Source organism: Odocoileus virginianus, chromosome 34 (genome assembly GCF_023699985.2).
Source record: "Odocoileus virginianus isolate 20LAN1187 ecotype Illinois chromosome 34, Ovbor_1.2, whole genome shotgun sequence".
Taxonomy (NCBI): domain Eukaryota; kingdom Metazoa; phylum Chordata; class Mammalia; order Artiodactyla; family Cervidae; genus Odocoileus; species Odocoileus virginianus.
In genome coordinates this window covers 16,351,306-16,371,880 of record NC_069707.1, presented here as the reverse complement: position 1 = coordinate 16,371,880, position 20,575 = coordinate 16,351,306, and the positions used below count along the sequence as shown (strand labels likewise).

General features: G+C 48.5%; 1 protein-coding gene across 6 annotated transcripts in view; it reads right to left on the bottom strand.

Annotated features, from left to right (window-relative positions):
* Positions 1-17,597, bottom strand: part of ZC3H12D (zinc finger CCCH-type containing 12D) — a 35,822-nt gene extending 18,225 nt beyond the window's left edge. Inside the window, exons 1-3 of one of the 6 annotated variants that reach the window (XM_070461674.1) lie at positions 17,515-17,597; positions 16,700-16,871; positions 6,374-6,749 (exon numbers count right to left, since the gene is read on the bottom strand). In XM_070461674.1, coding sequence (XP_070317775.1) covers positions 6,374-6,678 — 305 coding nt within the window. In that variant the 5' untranslated portion in view covers positions 6,679-6,749; positions 16,700-16,871; positions 17,515-17,597. Of the gene's footprint in view, positions 1-6,373; positions 6,750-15,019; positions 15,310-16,502; positions 16,584-16,699; positions 17,150-17,514 lie in introns of those variants that run through there. The other 5 variants (XM_020893673.2, XM_070461676.1, XM_070461675.1 and 2 more) reach the window with 5 other exon arrangements.
* Between the last annotated feature and the right edge of the window lie 2,978 nt (positions 17,598-20,575).

Here is a 20,575-nt window from a genome sequence, read left to right as displayed (position 1 = left end):
TGAGAGAGGGTGCTCCCTTATCTCATAGTAGGGAAAATGGGTGCAGACTTAGGAACCCAAGGTCAGCCTGGTCAGAGTCCACTCAGAGGCTGAAAACCAGGTCGGATCCCCTGCCCAGGAGTGTGCCCCCCACCACCCCATCGGTAGCCCTTGGTGAAAATCTCCATTGCCGATCTGAGCCCTATCATCACTGAAGATTCGTTTCTCCACCATATGCCAGAGCCTGTCTAGGTTTTTAAGAGTTTAAAAAAGTCAACAACAACAAGTTAAAGGAAAAATCCTGTACGACCCAAGGCAAGGACACGTTCAGATGAAACCCCTGTCAAGGCCAGTAAAAGGATGGGAAATTACCAGGTGGTTTTTCCCCAAGCTGACGGCCCTCAGATGGCTCCTTTCTACATTTGCCTACAGAGCGTTCACCACTTGTACTTGTGAGCGCGTGTGTGGGTATTTGTGAGTTTGCCAGGCAAGAAAAATGCTGACAAGAGCTGGCAGCGAGGGTTAATGCTCTTCCTGAAACCATGGTGCAGCTGGTCACAGGCTTTCAATGGTCACGTTTTTTTAATGGCATCTTTTTAAAACCTGCTGGGCCTTTTCCCAAAGGCCAAGCGTACAGCGACTCCAGGGCTCAGCTCACATCTCCCTGTCTCCTGCACGTACACACATGTGCACACACCCAGGTACACCCCCCTGAAGGTGTAGAGACCGTGCCTGGAAACCAGTCTCTGTGCTTCTGGTCAGGCAGAGCCACCATGAGATGCACCTGTGACCTTCTGTGGGCTTCCAATAGGCTAGGAGCCCCAGGAGGGGCGTGCTGGTCCTGAGGAAGAAGTGAGACACAGCACCTTCTGCCTGGGCGCTGTGGGCCTCATCACGCCTGGGGAGAGCTCGGTGGAACACGGGCAGGCTCTGGTCCCAGGGTAGCCCGCCCTAAGACCAAAGATAGTACAGAATTTGCAGCCCAAATATAGCTGATGCTGGAGGAAATGGAAAGACCACTGAATCCTGAGCCTGGCACTTACTTCTCTGTGACCTTGGGCACGTTACTTACTCTCTCTGAACCTCTGCTGAAGAAGAGAACTTCCTTTATAAGAAAAAGCCTTTATTTCTTTCATGCATACATAAAATAATCACCTGAATCCTAGAATGTCAGAAATGAAAAGCTACTTGAGACCATTATTACTCAGCGCAGCCACTTAATTGTAATAAACAGGGCTCAGAAATGTCAGATGACTCATGAGGAGGTCACACAGTGGGTAAGATGAGAAACTGGAGCTATACCAGCCATTATGTACCATACCACTCACCACATGTGGCTATTTACCCTTCAAGTGAATTCAAAAGAAATAAAATTGGAAGTTCAGCTCCTCTGCCACACCAGCCACATTTCCAGCGTTAGGTCACCCTGTGTAGCAAGTGGCCACCACAATGTACAGTGCAGGTACAGAACATTCCATTTTCACAGGGATCTCTATTGGGCAGTCCTAGGCTAGAGGTCTTCCCAGGTGATGCTAGAGGTAAAGAATCTGCCTGCTAATATAGGAGATGCAAAAGACACAGGTTTGATCTGTGGGTCATGAAAATCCCCTGGAGTAGGAAGTGGCAATGCATTTCCATATTCTTGCCTGGAAAATTCCATGGACAGAGGAACTAGGGGGACTACAGTCCGTGGGGTTGCAAAGAGTCGGACACGACTGAGCACACACACACACACACAGAGGTTAGAGGCCAGAACTCAGGTCTTCAGACTCTAAGCCGCATGTTCTGGGCCTGCTTCTGACCTCCCTGGTTTCCTACATGAAATACAAGGGATTTGGCAAAACGGCGCTTAGTTGCTCAGTCGTGTCCAGCTCTTTGCAACTCCATGGACTGTAGCCTGCCAGGCACCTCTCTCCATGAGATTCTCCTGGCAAGAATCCTGGAGTGGGTTGCCATGCCCTCCTCCAGGGGATCTTCCCAACCCAGAGATCAAACCCAGGTCTCCCACTTTGCAGGCAGATTCTTTACCATCTGAGCCACCAGGGAACCCAAACTAGGCAAAACTAGGGGCAAGCATAAGGTCTGGCTTCCCAGGTCACCATCTTATGCCTGCACCCCTGCAACTTATGGATAGAATTCTCACTGAAGTTGACCTACCACTTAGGAGTGATAAATGAAATGAATGCTCCCATTTATAAGAGCCAAATAGACTCCTTTTGTTGTTACAGTGGGGAGATGGAAGACTCTTGGAAATGGGTGGTATAGTCCTATTGAAATGACTTGAACAGAATTGTGTGCTCAGAACAAATACATTCCCACTTCTTTTAAAAAGCATTTGGTCAGTGACCCTTGCTGCCACTCTTCAGAGAGCAGCCACCCCAGGCTGGGTTCAGCCACGACAGATAGCCTTGGGCTCACCTAGGGAGAGGGGCCCATGGAAACTTCTACAGTGGTGGCAAGGTCAGAGCACAAGGATAGAGCCAGGGTCTGATGGAGTCAGTGTTGACCTTGGCCAAGCCCATCTAGGTCTTTCCTGTGCTTCTTCTCTCAACGTAAATGTCCAGAGGCAAGGACAGATGACCCCCCTCTCATGTTCTCTGAGCTAATGGAGAGGCTTAGCACCTCCCATAAAGCATGACACTACCTACAACTGCTCATTCTTCATTGGTGGTTCTTTATGTTTTGGGGGTCACAGACCCTCTAAGTATCTACTGGAAGCTGCGGATCTTCCCCCCAGGAAACCACAGATATGTATACTGATTCCACATTGTGTACATCATTTCAAGCCATTGCTACTCTGGAAGATGGAAGGGGCTGCATGCCAAGGAATGCAGATGGCCTCCAGAAACCAAAACAGGCAAGAAAATACATCGTCCCCTAGAGCTCCCCGAAGGAAACACAGCTCCGCCAACACCTTGATTTCAGCCCAGGGAGGCTCAGGCCAGACTTCAGACCTCCAGAACTGCAAGACAATACACTAGAGCTGTTTAAGTCACTACATTTGTGTGGTAATTTATTATAGCGGCAATAGAAACTAATACAGATTTTGATCTTTAAGGAAACACAACTTCCAAAAGAAAATGAGAAGGAAAAAAAACAACTGTGACTGAAAAGTGAGGCTGGGGCTTTCCTGATGGCTCAGTGGTAAAGAATCTGCCTGCTGATGCAGAAATCACGAGTTTGACCCTGGTCCAGGAAGATGACACATGCCGCGGAGCAGCTAAGCCTGTGTGCCACGACTATTGAGTCTGTGCTCTAGAGCCTGGAAATCGAAATTACTGAGCCCACGAGCCCTAGAGCCCTTGCTCCCCAACATGACAAGCCACCAAGGAAAGAGTCCTCACGCTGCAACTACAAGTAAAACCCCCTCGCTGCAACCAGAGAAAAGCCTGCATAGCAACGAAGACCTAGTGCAGTCAAAAATACATCAATTAGAAATTTTTTGAAAAGTGAAGTAAAACTTTAAAAATAAAGTAGCCCTGAGCTAATGTTTAAAGAAAAGAAAAAATGAGGCTATTCGTGAGCAAAGGCAGACTTCAGAGGACAGACCCCAGACAGCAAGTCGACAACAGGCACCCTAGAGGATGCTACTGCCAACAGAAGACACGCCTCCCGCCTGCTCAGGACAAAAAGGAACACGCATCCCAACCTCTTTTAAGCTCCTCCCCCTCCTTCCAGGACCAGGCAACACATGAAGCAGAAGCATCTTCAAAAGCAGAGAATGGCAACACTTGCGATACTACAAAACCTCAGCAAAGGAGAATTTTCAGGCTAACTGAGTTTTGAGGTCAAGAAATAGCAACTAGATTCCACACTGGGTTTCAACCACCTAGCCCCGCTGAAAGTGCACCCTACTCTGGGATCTACTCTATCCTTCATAACTGAAAACCAGGCAAAGTCTGAGGTCAAGGGATCCTGTTGAACTCTGGCTGGAGGACCAGGAGGCATTGTTGCAGGAGAAGGAACAGGGCTGCAGCTGAATGTCTGACCCACTCTCTCCTAGATGTGCCTTTGGACCAATGAAGTCCCATGCATAGGTGGTAGCTGTGAAAATTTTTTCCTAACTAATGGGATGCAGGGGGCAGGGGAAGGGATGTTTGTGTATATGTGCATACATGTACAGACACACAATGAGAACACACACAGATACACGTGTTCTGGGCATTTGAGGTGGTTTTAAGACAGCATAAGTGTGAAATAATTAATGTTCTGACACATTCTTCAGAATAAGCCTGAGAGATGGTTTCTCTCTGTTACCCACACAGACTGAGCATGAATAAACTAGACCAATTACAGCTGTAGGATGTGGGGGTGGGGTGAGACTAAACCCCCATGTTCCCAGAATTTACCTGGAACACCTCAAGGTCACATGCAAATAGAGGACGTGGTTTAAATTTGAATTCCAAGCAGCAACAGAGACTTTCATCAATAGAAAACGCTCCACAACCACCCTATTGTAACCATTCCTAAAAAATGGCCCCCGAAGGGAGAATGCTTTCCTATAGCACCTAAAGTAGTTTTTTCACCCTATAGCCACTCTGCTTTTCTGAGCTGGAATCAGAGAGTTCATATAATCTTAAGGCTGAAAAGGTCCTTGAATTAAACAGCATCATATCATTTTATCAAGGGGTTCTTGAGGCAAGAATATCGGAGTAGTTTGCCATTCCCTTCTCCAGCAGACCACGTTTTGTCAGAACTCTCCACCGTGACCCATCTGACTTGGATGGCCCTGCATGACATGGCTCATAGCTTCACTGTACACAAGGCATGATCCATGTGGTCATTTTGGTTGATCTTCTGTGATTGTGGTTTTCATTCTGGAGGCTATGGGATTGTAGTTCTTGCTTTAATGAGGTGGCTGGATGGCATCACCGACATGAGTTGGAGCAGACCCCAGAAGATAGTGAAAGACAGCCTGCTGTGCTGTAGCCCATGGGTCACAAAGAGTCAGACATGACTGAGTGACTGAACAACAACCATCTCACTTTAAATGTGAGAGGATACCTTCCTACTGATATCCAGAAGAAGAGATGCCTCATCCAGACCAGACAGAGGACAGGCCACCTCTCAGAACCCAGCAGACTTTCTTCCTAGGACCCTCAGAAACTACTGAATTCTTAAAAATCCCTTTAACTCCCTCCAGGGATCTTGAATTATCAGGATTTCAGAGGCTCGCCTACCTGGTGCCTACACAGAGCATGTGTGAGAATGCTTTCCAGACCCGAGGACCAGCTCCTAGGCCACAGGGAGAAGGCAGGGCTCTATTGCCTGTTGATATAATCAAGCTCAGGGAGACCTGGGTGGCTAAAACTTGAAAGAATGTTTGAACAATCTTGCACTACACACAAGCAAGGAACCACCCCCAAGGCTGGGCCATCTTGAGTTAACCCTTCCAAACTTCTGTCCTGCAGCACCCAATCCAGAGTGAGCCCAAATTCCCAGGGAAAAGCACTCAGCTCCTCAGCCAAAGAATCCCCTGTTGCCATATTCAGCAGTGGTGACACCGGTTTTCTCCATGCCCACCGTGGCTCAGCTTTTGGAAAGGGATGTGCATCTATGTGTGGCTCTGAATGACCGGCTTCCTATGGCTCTGCCCTCGGCTGGGCTATAGCTCAGCCAAACAGTAAAGTAATGCACTTGTTTGGGCAAAGCCTTCTCCGAGCCCAGTGGTGGGTGTGGGTGAGGCTGTAGAATCCCTCTCTCAGCAGAACTTAACCTCTCCAGGAAAGAAGAGGCCCGGCCTGGAGCTCTCATCACCGCAACACACAAAGATGCCAACGCACCAGTGTAACTACTGGATCTGCAGCTCCGGGGGCGGGGAACCACAAACGCCGCCCCCGACCCTAGATAGGGAGCTCCACCACCTCCACCACTGCGCCCCACCCCCAGCAGAGGGCTTTCAAGGCGGTTCAAGTCCATTTTCCATCTGATTCTTATAACCTTGAGGGAAGCAAAAGAGTTGTCTCTTGACCTGTGTCACAGAAGGGGAAACTTGAGATACCCAGCTTTCCCAGGGTCATGCGGCCGGTTAGGGACAGACTCCAGACCGAAAGCCACCTTCTCCCAGCTCTAGACTCCTCACCATTTATCCCTGCTGGGATAAAAGGGGGACAAGAGCCCCCTCTGCCTTAACGTGAGAATAGCTGCCTTCTGTTGAATACTTACTCTGTGTCAGCACTGCCCTAGGCATGTCCGGCAGCTCCAGTTCTTAGGACTACCTTCTAGGGAGGTTGTAGACCCATCTTACAGATGGCAAAAGTGAGGCTCAGAGCGGCGAACTGACTGACTTAAGGCCACGGGCTACTGAGGGATGAACCGGGGGTTCCGAGCCCCACCCACTGGCTCCAAAGCTCCTTATACCAAACCACCAACAAGAAGGGGTGAAGGACGCTACCTCATGGCCACGTTGCTGCCGTCGATCACTATGGGTCTCAAGGAGCTGGCGGGGCCTCCGCTGTCCTCTCCGGGGTCCGCTCCCAGCCCGCACTGGGCAGAGTCTGGCGTCCCGCAGGAGCCCCTGGGCACGAGCAGGGGTGCGGCGCTGCCCTCGTGCGCGCTGGGCCGGCTGCCCGTCTGGATCAGCTCCTGCAGCACGTCATTGACCAGGGCGTCCGCGCCCAGCTTGCCCAGCACCCTGACCACGTCCTCCCGGCTGTAGCCCAGCTTCTGGAAGAACTCCATCTTGCTCGAGCGCTCCATGCTGCGCCAGCCGGGGCCCCTGCGAGGGTCCTGCCGCCGGCTTCCTCCTGGCAGAGCCCCGCCGGCATGAGCTAGAGAGAAGAGGCATCCATCAGGTATTTGCTGGGCCGCTGGAGGCCGATTACGTGTGCTCCCCACCCGCCCCGATCTGTCAGGAAGTCACATCGGGGCCTTGTGCCCTGGGGAGTTTCAGTTGCCGGTGTGGCTGGTGAGCCGCAGATGCAATCTCGCTGCCTTTCCTAGCTGGCTCTCCCAGGCTTTCACCCCACTCCTGGCCCTCAAGAGGGTCACCCGCCTGAGCAGGCCACCCACAGCTCGGGACATTCATGTCCAGGCCACAGAAGTGCCTCTGAGGTTCTGCTGTGGCTGGACCGTGTCCCACCAAGTTGAAGCCCTATCCCCACCCCACCCCTCAGCATGTGACTATTGGGAGATAATGTCTTAAAGAGGTGATTATGCTAAAAGGAGGTCAGCGGAGCGGGCCCTAATTGAGTGTGACTGGTGTCCTCATACAAAGAGGACAGTTGGACACAGATGAATACAGAGGGAGGCAGTGAGGAAATACAGTGGCGGGAAAAGGCCAATAGCCAGCTGAGGAGGAGGTCTCAGAAGAAACCAGCCTGCCAACACCATGATCTCGGACTTCCAGCCACCAGAACTTCGAGGAGGTGATGATGATGGTGGCGATAATGTTAAATGTTAAAAACAGTGGATCAGGCGGTTAGGAATCTGCCTGCAATGCAGGAACCCAGGTTCGATCCCTGGGTCTGGAGGATGCCCTGGAGAAGGGAACGTCTACCCATCCAGTATTCTTGCCTGGGGAATTCCATGGACAGAGGAGCCTGGTGGGCTACAGTCCACGGGGTCACAAAGGGCTGGAAACGACCGAGCCGCTAACACAAAGTCATCCCTCTGCTGGGGGGAAGGTTCCAGGACCGCTGAAGATACAAACTCTGGATGGATGCTCAAGTTTCTTATACAAAATGGTTTAGTACTTATGTATAACCTAAGCGTATCCGCCAGGACTCTAAAGCCTCTCTGCACTACTTATGATATCTAATACAGTGTAATGCCATGTAAATAGTTGCTGGGACACGGAAAAGGAAAATTTTGCTTGTATGGCCCAGGTCTCAGGCTTTAGGAACTCTTTGAGTATGATTAGGGGTTCAGGGGAGAAGGGGGTCAGTGACGACAGAGGAAGCAGCAGCAGGTAGGGATTCCCCGTCCCCCATGGCTCAGTCTTGCCCCTCAGTCAGGCCCCACCAGGCCAGGGAAGGGGGACAGGGCCCAGGGCAGGTGAGGGGCTAGGCCTCCCAGGGCCTAGGAAACTTCTGGGATTCTTTTTTTTTTTTTTTAACATTTTTAATCCACAATTGGTTGAATTCGAGGATATGGAGGGCCGATTGTTTACATATTATATAGAGGTCTTAAAAGTGGTAGTCGCTCAGTAGTGTCCGTCTCTTTGCAACACCCCGGACTGTAGCCCACCAGGCTCCTCTATCCATGCAATTCTCCAGGCAAGAATACTGGAGTGGGTTGCCACGCCCTTCTCCAGGGGATCTTCCTGACCCAGGGATTGAACCCGGGTCTCCCGCATTGGAAGGCAGATTCTTTACCATCTGAGTCACTAGGGAAGCCCATATATACCCAAAATAAAAACCAACTCTGTGGTATTTTGTTATGACATCCATAGAAAATTAATACAACTCCTCGAGTTAAACAGGGGAAAACACCCTCTGGTGAATTCTATTCCCAGAAACACATGCTTTGACCGAAATTCAGATCTGCGCACCAACACAGTTTTCCATAGCAGTTAATTCAGATAGTGTTGAACCTCTAAAACAAGAGGTCCTAACTCACATTTGATTCTTTCCACCCAACTGTCACTTCCTGGCCTGTCACTACCCCCTTTGGGGTAGTTGGGGGCAGGAGGCTGCAGCCTGACAGATGTTTACAAGAAAAATATGACTGAGTCAAAAGGAACACTCTGAACAGACTGGATCTCTCTTTTCTACTCACAAAGACCTATATCTTTCAAAAAACTTTTAAAATACAGTGATAATCCTGAAAATCTATAGACTATGAAAAGTTGAAACAATGTGGAAGTATAATGAATGAAAAGATATAAAGTCTCTTCCTATAAACCCCAAACCCTACTTGCCTCTCCTGTCTCCTTCTAGCACTTTTTCTATGCATTTTCTTGCATGTCTAGCAGATACATGCACATACTATTTAAGGGAGGTTGTTTTTACACAGAGTATCATATTGGATTTATTGTTCAGCAAGTCGCTTTTCTTATTAAAGATTCATTTTGGAAATCTTACCCTTCCAGTTTAGCTGTTTGGCTGCCCACCCTATCCACCATATTTAGAATAGTGCCCGGCACACCTGAATCTCAATGCATATTTGTCAAATGAATGAACAAATGAAAGAATGTATGGTGTTTATCCATATGCCAAATGATGGAAATTCAGGTGGTCTTTGATGTTTCCCCTACAAACGGTGCTCAACATACATTCACACACATCTATCATTCCACCCTGTCTTCTTCTTCATTTCCTAGCCTCCTACTGGAATCCTCTGCAACACACTATCTTCTAGGTTCCCAGCATGGCCTCCTCTTGTCTTGCAGAGCCTCTCCCTTAATGCAAGAACCTCAGTAGAACTCACAATGCCTGGGGCTGGCAGGTCACAGACATTTGTCAACCAGCCTCCTGGATAGAAAATTCTTGTGGAAAATTCTTCAAGAGATAGGAATACCAGACCAACTTACCTGCCCCTTGAGAAATCTATATGCAGGTCAAGAAGCAACAGTTAGAACTGGATATGGAATAATAGACTGATTCCAAATCAGGAAAGGAGTACTTCAAGGCCGTATATTGTCACCCTGCTTATTTAACTTATATGCAGAGTACATCATGAGAAATGCTGGCCTGGATGAAGCACAAGTTGGAATCAAGATTGCCAGGAGAGATATCAATAATCTCAGATATGCAGATGACACCACCCTTATGAGAGAAAGCGAAGAACTAAAGACCCTCTTGATAAAAGTGAAAGAAGACAGTGAAAAAGTTGGCTTAAAACTAAGCATTCAGAAAACTAAGATCATGGCATCCAGTCCCGTCACTTTGTGGCAAGTAGATGGGGAAACAATGGAAACAGTGACAAACTTTATTTTGGGGGCTCCAAAATCACTGCTGATTATGACTGCAGCCATGAAATTAAAAGATGCTTGCTCTTGGTAGAAAAGCTATGACCAACCTAGACAGCATATTAAAAAGAAGAGACATTACTTTGCCAACAAAGGTCCATCTAGTCAAAGCTATGGTTTTTCCAGTCATGTACGAATGTGAGAGTTGGACTACAAAGAAAGCTGAGCGCTAAAGAATTGATGGTTTTGAACTGTGGTGTTGGAGAAGACTCTTGAGAGTCCCTTGGACTGCAAGGAGGTCAAACCAGTCAATCCTAAAGGAAATTAGCCCTGAATATTCATTGGAAGGACTGATGCCGAAGCTGAAACTCCAATACCTTGGCCACCTGATGCAAAGAACTGACTCATTGGGAAAGACCCTGATGCTGGGAAAGATTGAAGGCGGGAGAAGGGGATGACAGAGGATGAGATGGTTGGATGCATCACCGACTCAATGGACATGAGTTTGAGCAAGCCCTGGGAGTTGGTGATGCACTGGGGAGCCCAGTGTGCTGCAGTCCATGGGGTTGCAAAGATTCAGACACGACTGAGCGACTGCACTGCCTCCTGAATAGAGAGGTCTCTGCTGCAGCCAGCACTTGTCCGTTGCTACCCGCCTGGCCTACTGATCACTGCCATACCGAAATTGCCCTCAAGGTCACCAGTGACCTCCTAACTGCCAAAGCCAGCAGCATCTTTCCACTCCTTGCCTTGGGCAGCCTCTCTGCTGCGTTTGGCTCTGTGGCCCACATCCTTACTTGGGATTTTAAATCCAAAAATTTTGGACCACCTCCTTCTTGAAACTCTCTTCTCCCTTAGGTTGCACAACTTCACCCAGGTCTCCTACTTCTTTCCAGCTCTTTGCTTAGCTTCTGGTCCCTTGTTCAATGTCGGGGTCCTGCCCAGGCCATCTTCCCTCCCCCTCATGCTCTCCACCAGCCCCCTAGATCATGAACCCACAACTGCACTTCCAGCTCAGACTTCTTGCTAAGCACCAGGCAGACACAGCTGTAAACCTGTGAGATAAATGCCCTACGTGCTGTTTGGTAAAGCACTGTGGGAACTCAGAACATTTGCTGAGTCGGCTTCAGTGATTCTCAAAGTGTGGTTCAGAGGGAGCCCAAGACCCTCCCAGGGAGTGTATAAGGTACAACTATTTCCCTAATAAATGCTAAGTTGTAATTTGCTTTTTCTTCCACTCATCCTTTCACAAGTGTACCTTGAAGTATCCCAGGAACTACATGTCATTGTGATATTGCCAACAGCTTGAACATGGTAGCAGATATGAGAAGCCAGCTGTATTGTATTAAGCTGGATATTAAAGAGATTTGCAAAAATATAAATCAGTGCCAGTCTTCTTACAAATTTTGGGGGTTTGGAAAATAGAGTTCTTTCTCATAAAATACATCATTTATGTTAACATGATTGGTTTACCCTGATTTTGAAAGTAAATGATTATTTTTAAATTTCATAGTTTTAGTTTCTAATAAAGTACATATCGACAGATAGATATAAACCACATAAACAAAATGGGGGGGGGGAGGTCCTTAATAGTTTGTGAGAGTGGAAAGGAATTCTGAAACCAAAAACCCTCTTCTTAAATCCAGAGCTTCTCAACAGATTTTTCCATGTAGACGGTTCCGTGTAGGTGGCCTATAGACATATCATCCAGGGCCCCAAGCAGAGGCCTATGTCTTTCCTTCCTTCAGCGTCGCCCCTCTCACACCCATCTCCTGCCCACCAGCCCCACCCAAGCCTCCATGCCCATCTTCTGCATCCCACCCCCCGTGCAGGCCACAGCCTCCTAGGGGCCCCTCCTCCATCCCATCTGGCCCAGCTCCCATTTGTAGCCAGCACTGGGTTTCCAGAACCAGTTTGACCATGTCACCGCCTGCTTAGAAACACCCTCTTACCCTGTGTTGACCTCAAGAAAGACACCAAGTTCCTGAGCAGATGACTGAGCTGTCAGGATGCATTGCAGGCCCCCATCCGCTTCTCACCCACAATTGCCCTCTGGCCCTTTCTCTCCAGCTACACTGAAGCTCTTTCTGCTCCCCACTCCAGAATATTCTTATCATTGCCCTTCTGCATATGATGTCCTGTCTACCCAGAGTAATCTTTTGGGTTTAGCGAAAAACAAGATTCAACTTAAAAAAAAAAAATATTCAGCTCAAACGCGCTCACAGTGGTCATCCCTGACTCACTGACAGAATGAGTGGCTTGGGCACCTCAGCTCCCAGGCGTGTGCACACACCTCTGTAATGGCATATTGAGTTGTCAAGTATCTGCTTCTCAGACTGTGACCTGAATTCTGACCCATCTGTCTCAGAGTCAGTAGCACTGGGCTTGTATGTTCTAGCTGCTCAGTTATGTCTGACACTTTGCGACCCCATGGCCTGCAGCCCACCAGGCTCCTCTGTCCATGGGGATTCTCTAGGCAAGAATCCTGGAGTGGGTTGCCATGCCCTCCTCCAGGGGATCTTTCCAACGCAGGGATCGAACCCAGGTCTCCCGCATTGCAGGCGGATTCTTTACCATCTGAGCCACCAGGGAAGCCAGCACCTGGCATAGTGCCTCACACATGTGAAGAGTTTAGTAGTTTTTTCTTTAATAAATGCCCAAAGCTGAAACTATCTTCCCTCCTGGAATATTTTTTCTTGAGTTCCCATCTCACTGAATGGCATCCCCCGGAGATCCATAGAAGCAACCATGAGGTCAGCTTTGACTCATCCCTTTCCCACACTTCAACATTGAATGAGTCATTAATTCTGCTTCCCTGAAATTTTCCATAATCATGCTCTCCCTTACACTCACACCACCACCATCCAAGTTCACTCATTCATCCATTCATTCACTCTTTCATTCATGTAACTAACAGTTACTGATCACTTCCTAGGCATCAGGCACTGTGCTGGGACAAAGTTCTATAAAGACAAAATAATCCACAGTCTGATTTCTCTACAATCTATTCAGGAAAACAGACAAAAAATGTAAACAACAAGTCATACATCATGATGATAAGCACAATGCTTTCTATTAGAAAAATGTGCTTTTAAGAGAGGAATGACTTATCTTCGTTCGAGGAGAAAAAGGCAAGGCCAGAGGGGCCTGTGCAGAGCTGGACGACTGAGGACGAGCTGGCCTCTCCCAGCCAGAAACAGGCCACATTGTCAACTCCCCAGGGATCCTGGGAGGGCCACCTCACCACACTCCCACCCACAACCGCTCTAGTCAAGTTGGTTGCTGATCAAGACTTCCGTGTCCCCCCAAAATGTCCATGTCCCTCTATCCTGTACAGAGTAGATGTCAAAGCCCCTCAGCATGAGAAGCAAGACTGATCACACCCAGGACTGAGTTCCTCTCTGGTTTCCATGGCCACATACCTGTAGTCCAGCCTCACCTTTTCCCTGACCAATACCATTCTTTTCTTTCAGGGTGATTGCTTCCTCGGACCAGGGTCCAGCTTTGACCCCATCTCCATAGAGGAAGGCAACACTCACCCATGTGGTAGGCCATCAGACCAGGGACTGTGTGCTATCCCTAAAAGACGCTAGTGTCTCAGACCTGGAGACCACACCCCGGGCTCTTCCCTCTGTGGAACCCCTGCCCCATCTCCACTAGACCTAATCTCACTGTCACCTCCTCCGAGAAGTCCTCCCAGACCTAACGGCTTCAGTTACTCCCGCCCCACCCTTCCCCTGCTCTTCGTGCACGCACTGTAGCTCTCATTTGGATTTGGAAGAAAGAGACAGTAAGCTTGAGAGAAGAGGGTGGGAGAAAGAAAAGAGGGAGGGAATTAAAATGAAAGAAAGACAGTACGGACAACATGAACATAAAAGTTTATATTCACGTTCTTCTTCATTGTTTCCACTCACTTTCTTGCAGAAGCTCTTACTTGAAACTTCCCATTATCCCTGGTGGGTCGACAGGGTGGATTAAAAAAAGTATTCCCTGCTCACAGATGAAGACACTGAGGTTCAGAGTGGTACAGAGTGAGGACTATACAGCTGGCAAATGGCAGAGACTGACCATAAGTAGATGCTCCAAATAATGGGTTGCTTTGAGCTGTGGTTCAAGATAGCAGCAATACCTTATCACCCCAGAAATGGAAAAGTCTAAATATGACTGGGTCAGGTGACTTCTCTTGAGTCACCTCGTAACAGTTACGAGGAGAGTCCGAGTTTATTTTGTCACTTTGCATTCTGGTAGGGCAGAAGCATGAACATTCTTGAAGTGAAAAACCTTTCTCCTGGGGATTGGGAGGGGGGTCCCTGCCATGGCAGCTCTCCACAGAACCTTCAAACTTCAACAGAGCTCCTTTCTGAGCGGAGTTTTGCAGGGTATGCGTAGGATGGGAGGGCTGTTTTCACACGAAATTAACTGAAAGAATTCACCTACTTCAGAGGCTTTTTTTCCTCCCTTGAGACTCTAAAGTAACTTCATTTCCTTTTAAAATTTCTAAATAAGGGAGAACACTGGGGTGGGGGGCTGTTCTCCGGAGCCCCAAGTCACAGGCCGCCCCCCCCTTCCCCATCACCCCCCCCCCCCCACCAGCTGTGATGGTCTTTGAGCCACAGGGCTGCCGGCAGCTACTTTTTCCATTCTATTTTTAAGACCTGAAAGTACTAACAATTTCATCTTGGTTTTCTTCCTCAATCTTGACTGGAAGTCACAAACAGCACAGATGGCTAGTAACACTTTGAAACCTTCCCAAGTCTCCTGCACGCTGACAAGGGTCAGCAGGGCATGCTGCCCGATGCTCAGTGTCGAGGCTGCGGAGGGTGGGCTCCGGACCTGACGACCCAGCAGGAGAGAAAGGGAGAAGGGGGAAGGGGCACAGGGGACCCTCGCAAGTGGAACAAGGCGGGTCAGATCTGGTTTTTTAGCATCAGTCAATCCAGAAGGAGGGGCTCTGGGCCAAAAAGTCTGGCTGGAAGAGCCCCTAGGGGAAGAAAAAAACACATGGCAAACTGAAGAAAAAGCAAATACAAGCAATAAAAACTGCAGAGAATCAGCGGCTCACAGGGACACCGTGTTTTCTGGTTACAAGGTGCCTCCTTCTGTGTCATCTTTGGGAAATCCTGAAGTCGCTGCGACATGGGAAGAGTTGCTCAGGTTGCAGGTGACAAGACTCAGGTTTGGCTGACTTACCCAGGATCTCACAGCTGGATGGGAGACTCCCAAGGGTGGCAGTTCCTGCCAGCGGGTGCTACCCGGGGCCACTCGGGGGCCACGGAGCAGGGCCAGCCCGCCTTCAACACTGGACCCTGACCTCCAAGTCCGTTCCCAGGTTGCCTTGGCCAGCTGCAGAGAAATCTCCCGCAGACGCCCACCGGAAGTCACCCACCATGGTGAGGGGACGGTTCTAAACAGAGTCCCTGCAGAAGTTTTCTGGTTCAGCTTAGATCTAGAAGCCCTCAGGGGAGTTGTCAGAGTTTGAGGAAGTCACAGAGAGGCAAAGACTTCAGCCCATGAGATTTGTGGCTTTGGCCTGACCTTTTTTTTTTTTCCTTAACAAAATTATAATTTTTTAAAATTGTGGCAAATGAATCATAGCATAAAATTTACCACTTTAACGATTTTTAAGAGTGCATTTCAGCAGCATTAAGCAACCATCCTCACTCTTCATAGTCAGAGCATTTTCATCTTCCCAAGTGGGAACTCTGTCCCCATTAAACACTAAGTCCCCATCCCCCCACCTCAACTCTGGTAACCACAGTTCTACTTTGTATCTTTATGAATTTGAGGATCCTAGCTGCATCATGCAAGTGAAATCGTACAGTATTCATCCTTCTGGGACTGGCTTGTCTCATTTGTCATAATGTCTTCAAGGTTCATCCGTGTCATATAAACCACACTGTTTATCCTTCCATTCATCCATGGACACTTGGATTGCTGCCACTTGGGGACTGTTGTGAGTAATGTTGCTCTGAGCCTGGGGGGACTGGGCTAGCCTTTTGTTTTCTCCTGCCCTTGTGTACTGCTATAGGTTGCTTCAGGTGTACACACAAGTATTTACAGCCCTGATCGATACCCCAGGGCAACTCTGAAGCAAAGTTTAAAACAAAACCCTCCTCTCAACGCCCCTCCCAACCTATTCACCTGCCAGGTGTTGGCACTCCTGGCTTGGCAACATGTGGCCCTGGAGAAGAGGTCACCTCTTGGAGTTCATGGCCAAGCATTCTAAAATGGCTCCAGGGCATAAGCCAAGATTATATTCACTGCCATCAGGTGAAGACTTATTTCAACATCCTCATAGCCTTCTTGAAGCCCACGGGGCCATCCTCTAGAAGATGTGGCATTTGGGGCCATTGCCAAACATTCCCAATCTGCCAGGAAACTAGACACCCACCAGTTACCATCTCATCTACAAGATGCTCTCAAAAGCATTTTGACAGGTTTCAGATGTGCCCCAGAGTTCTGTGCGTGCGTGCTAAGTCGCCTCAGTCATGTCCGACTCTTTGGGACCCTAGTCCTTCTGATTTCATAAAATTAAGACATCTTTAAAGCAGGTTTTATGTAAACCAAAGAGTTTCTTCTGATTAATCTTTCTCCAGTAAAAGCCCTCTTGACATTAAATACAATTTTGCTAGACAGAGCAAGATTTCACCCAAAGGAAATTAAAGATGCTTACCTATTTTTTTTCCCCCACCGAGCCCTCAGAGTATCTGAGGGAGATGAGATTGTTGCTAGGCTGCTTCCCGTCCAAGAACACATGCCCTCCATCCTGGCCCCTGCCTCCCCGACAGCTCTGTCTCTGCCCTCCCACCCCCGGCCGCAAGTGTGACAGCGCTCTGTCACTCTGACCCATGCCAGGGGACGTGCACTCACCAGCAGGGCGTGTCGAGGCCCCTCGCAGTGGACACCCTGCTCCCCTCAGCTGTCCTCCCCGCTCTCCGGGTGTCCCCGAGGCCCGGGGACTCACTTCAGGCCGAAGTTCTACTTCCTTTCACCATTCACATTCAGCTGCAAAGGTAGTTTTGCTTTACTTTTTTTTTTTTTCCTTTTAAAGGAAAGGAAGAAAGCAATCAGATGAGGGAGGGAGATGAAGCCTGCACCTCAGCATGAGTCACTGAATCAAAGTTCAACAACCACATGCAAAACACACTCCGTGAGGGCAGGGCTGGGGCAGATGAAAGTATGAGCTCTCCGCCTCCCCACCCCCGCCCTGGACGGTGGACACGGTGGATGAAGCTGCTCCGCGGTGGCCGCTGACTGAGAAGAGCATCTGATCCTAGATGCTTCTTAGGAGGGTGGGTGCTCACAACTTTATACACAAAATTGCAAGTTATACAGAGCCAAGGCAGGGGCGCGGCAGGGACAGAACCTGGGTGCACGGGGCGTGGGCATTTCCCTGCCAGCACAGGGGTCCCGGGCAGGTCACAAAGCCCTTCTTGCTGGAGGGGCAGGGCACTGGCCTCCGTCAGGAGATCATACGGCCCTGGGCTTCCCTCTCTGTCGCCTCGCATGGGGTGGGCGGTCTCCTCTCTCACAATGGCAGGAGGAGCCTGACCCCAGCATTCTGAAGCCCAGCTTGCTGCAGCCTCAACAGGTATGGGCAACAGACCCCAAGCTCTGTGATTATTTCCAGCATCGGGGAACGCCCACCAGAGGAAAGAACACAATCAAACCCCACAGCAACCCACCTGCAGAGCAAATGCCAATGTCCCGACTGTGACCAGTCCAGAAATACACAGTCAGCCAGTTAGTTAAGCTGAGTTTAGAGCCTGGGCGTCGGTGCCGAGGAAATAAGAAGCCACAAGTCGCCAGACTTCCGATGCTCTGCTTCTTTATTTCCCATCTGTGCCACACAGAAGATGGGAGGCAGTCTTCTCTCTTAACGCACGTATAGAATGGATTATCTAAATAAAGATTAGAAGTACAGTGGGGAGGGGAGAGGGGTCAATTAGGAGTTTGGGATTAACATAAACGCACTACTATGTTTAAAATAGACAGCTGGTGGGAACTGGCCGTATGACTCAGGGAGTTCAAACCCAGGCTCTGTGACCTGCGGGGCGTGGGATGGGGTGGGAGGTGGGCGGAAGGTTCAGGAGGGGGGGCCGTAAGTATTCCCACGGCTGATTCGTGTTTTGTATGGCAGAAACCGACACGATCTTGTAGAGCAACTGTCCTTCAATTAAAGATAAATAAATTGAGATGTTTAAAAAATAAAATCGATAACTAAAAAAGATCCACTGTATAGCACAGTATACAAAATACTCAATATCTTGAAATAACTTCTAAGGGAAAAGAATCTGAAAAACAAATATGTGTGTGTGTGTGTGTGTAACTAAATCACTTGGCTAAACAACTGATACTAATACAACATTGTGAATCAACTATACTCCAATTCTTTTTAAACAATGAAAAGTCATACAATTTTAAAACTTTTAAAAATAATTTAAAAATTAAAAACAAAAACTACAATCAGAAACCATTCAAAGAAAAAAAGAACATTGTACTAGAACCTGGGTTAACATAGTCACTTCACTTGAGCACTGATCCTAGCTTTGAAATTTGGGACACAATGGATTTTTCTAATAACAATTACCGTTTGTTCACCTCTCCAGTATATTTGCTAAGTTTCCATCAAAGTTTCCTAATCCATACAACAGCCCTACAGTGCAGGAACTATTCTTCCCAGTTTTGAGCCGAGGTAATCGGTGTTGAAGGGCTTCCCAGGTGGTGCTAGTGGTAAAGAAGCCAGCTGCCAATACAGGAGACACAAGTGACACGGGTTCAATCCCTGGATCGGGAAGATCCCCTGGAGGAGAAAGCGGCAACCCACTCCAGTATTCTTGTCTGGAGAATTCCATGAACAGAGGAGCCACAGGGCTGCAGATAGTCAGATATGACTGAGCGCGCACACACACACACACACACACACAGAGTGGTGTTGAGAAAGGGTAACTAAACTGCCCAAGTTCACTCAGTAAGTGGTTTGAGTCAAGATTCAAACCCAGAGCCATCAGGCTCCAAAATACACCCTTTATCTGGCTGTGGGTAGCCTCTCAGCTCTCAAACACCTAGTAAAGCATGCTTGGTTTGCAAGAAAAATAAAGATTTTCCTGGTATGAAATTTTAGGAAAAATCTAAGTCCTAACACTGAGTAATATATCAGATAACATTTTCAGCTCAAGTTCTGCAGAAGATGCATGCATATATGCTAAGTCCCTTCAGTTGTATCAGACTCTTTGCTGCCCCCATGGACTGTCATCCACCAGGTTCCTCTGTCCACGAGATTCTTCAGGCAAGAGTACTGGAGTGGGTTGCCATGCTCTCCTCCTGGGGATCTCCCCGACCCAGGGATTGAACCCATGTCTCTAACGTCTCCTGCACTGGCAGGCGGGTTCTTTACCACTAGCCCCACCTGGGATGCCATAGTAGATGCAGGGGCATCAAGTGTCCATTCTTCACTGGAAGCCTCTGTCCAAGCGGTGTTGTTGCACCTCAATGCAAGGAAGGGTTTCTCTGTGGAAATGACCTGACATTGTCCAGGAGCCTTGTTCTCTGACTGTCTGGCCGAATAAAGCCACAGAACTCAGAGCCAATCACTGCCAAGAGGCTCCTTGGACTCTCTTGCCCAAATACCAGATTCTGAGGTGCAATATTTCTACATACAGGATAGCAACCAGTCAAGGAAGGAATTATCTGCGGAGGTTGCCAGGTGCCACCATGCTGTGCACTTAATAAAAGATGAATCTGAGTAATGAAATTTCTGAATCCTGATCTGTATCAGTCCAGGGTAATGGACACCTCTGCACAGATCAGGGAATGCAGTGGCCAGCAGCAAATGCAAAAAAGACATTAGAACCTGCTCAACTGTCAGACAAGTCAGCATTTATTTGGCAGAGACCCCATAATTCTGTGTCTGAACTCTCAGAGACATTATACAGACCTGAAAAACAGCTATTCTGTGGTCTTCATAAGAAAAGAACCACCATCTGGTGTTTTTATGGTATCTGATTTGGAGAAAACTCATCTTGGTTTCTCCACGACTGAAATGACTTAGCTGCTATGACTGTCAGAAGTTCAAAGAGTTGAACCGCTGTTTAGCCAGCCTGTGTGCGTGCATGTTCAGTCGCTCAGGTGTCCAGCTCTTTGCGGCACCATTGACTGTGGCCCGCCAGGCTCCTGTGTCCGTGGTATTTCCCAGGCCAGAATATTGGAGTGGGTTGTCATTTCCTCCTCCGGGGGATCGTCCATGCCCAGGGATTGAACCTGCTGTTTAGCCTATTTATCCCTAATTGTAACCCGCCAGAGGTAACAGCGGTTACTCAGTGTGCCAGCAAATGTGGAAAACTCCGCAGTGGCCACAGGACTGGAGAAGGTCAGTGTTCATTCCAATCCCAAAGAAAGGCAATGCCAGAGAATGCTCAGACTCCCGCACAACCGCACTCACCTCACACGCTAGTAAAGTGACGGTCAAAACTCTTCAAGCCAGGCTTCAACAACAAGTGAACCATGAACTTCCAAATGTTCAGGCTGGATTTAGAAAAGGCAGAGGAACCAGAGATCAAATTGCCAACATCCACTGGATCATCAAAAAAGCAAGAGAGTTCCAGAAAAACACCTATTTCTACTTTATTGACTATGCCAAAGCCTTTGACTGTGTGGATCACAATAAACTGTGGAAAATTACAAAAGAGATGGGAATACCAGACCACCTGACCTGCCTCCTGAGAAATCTGTATGCAGGTCAGGAAG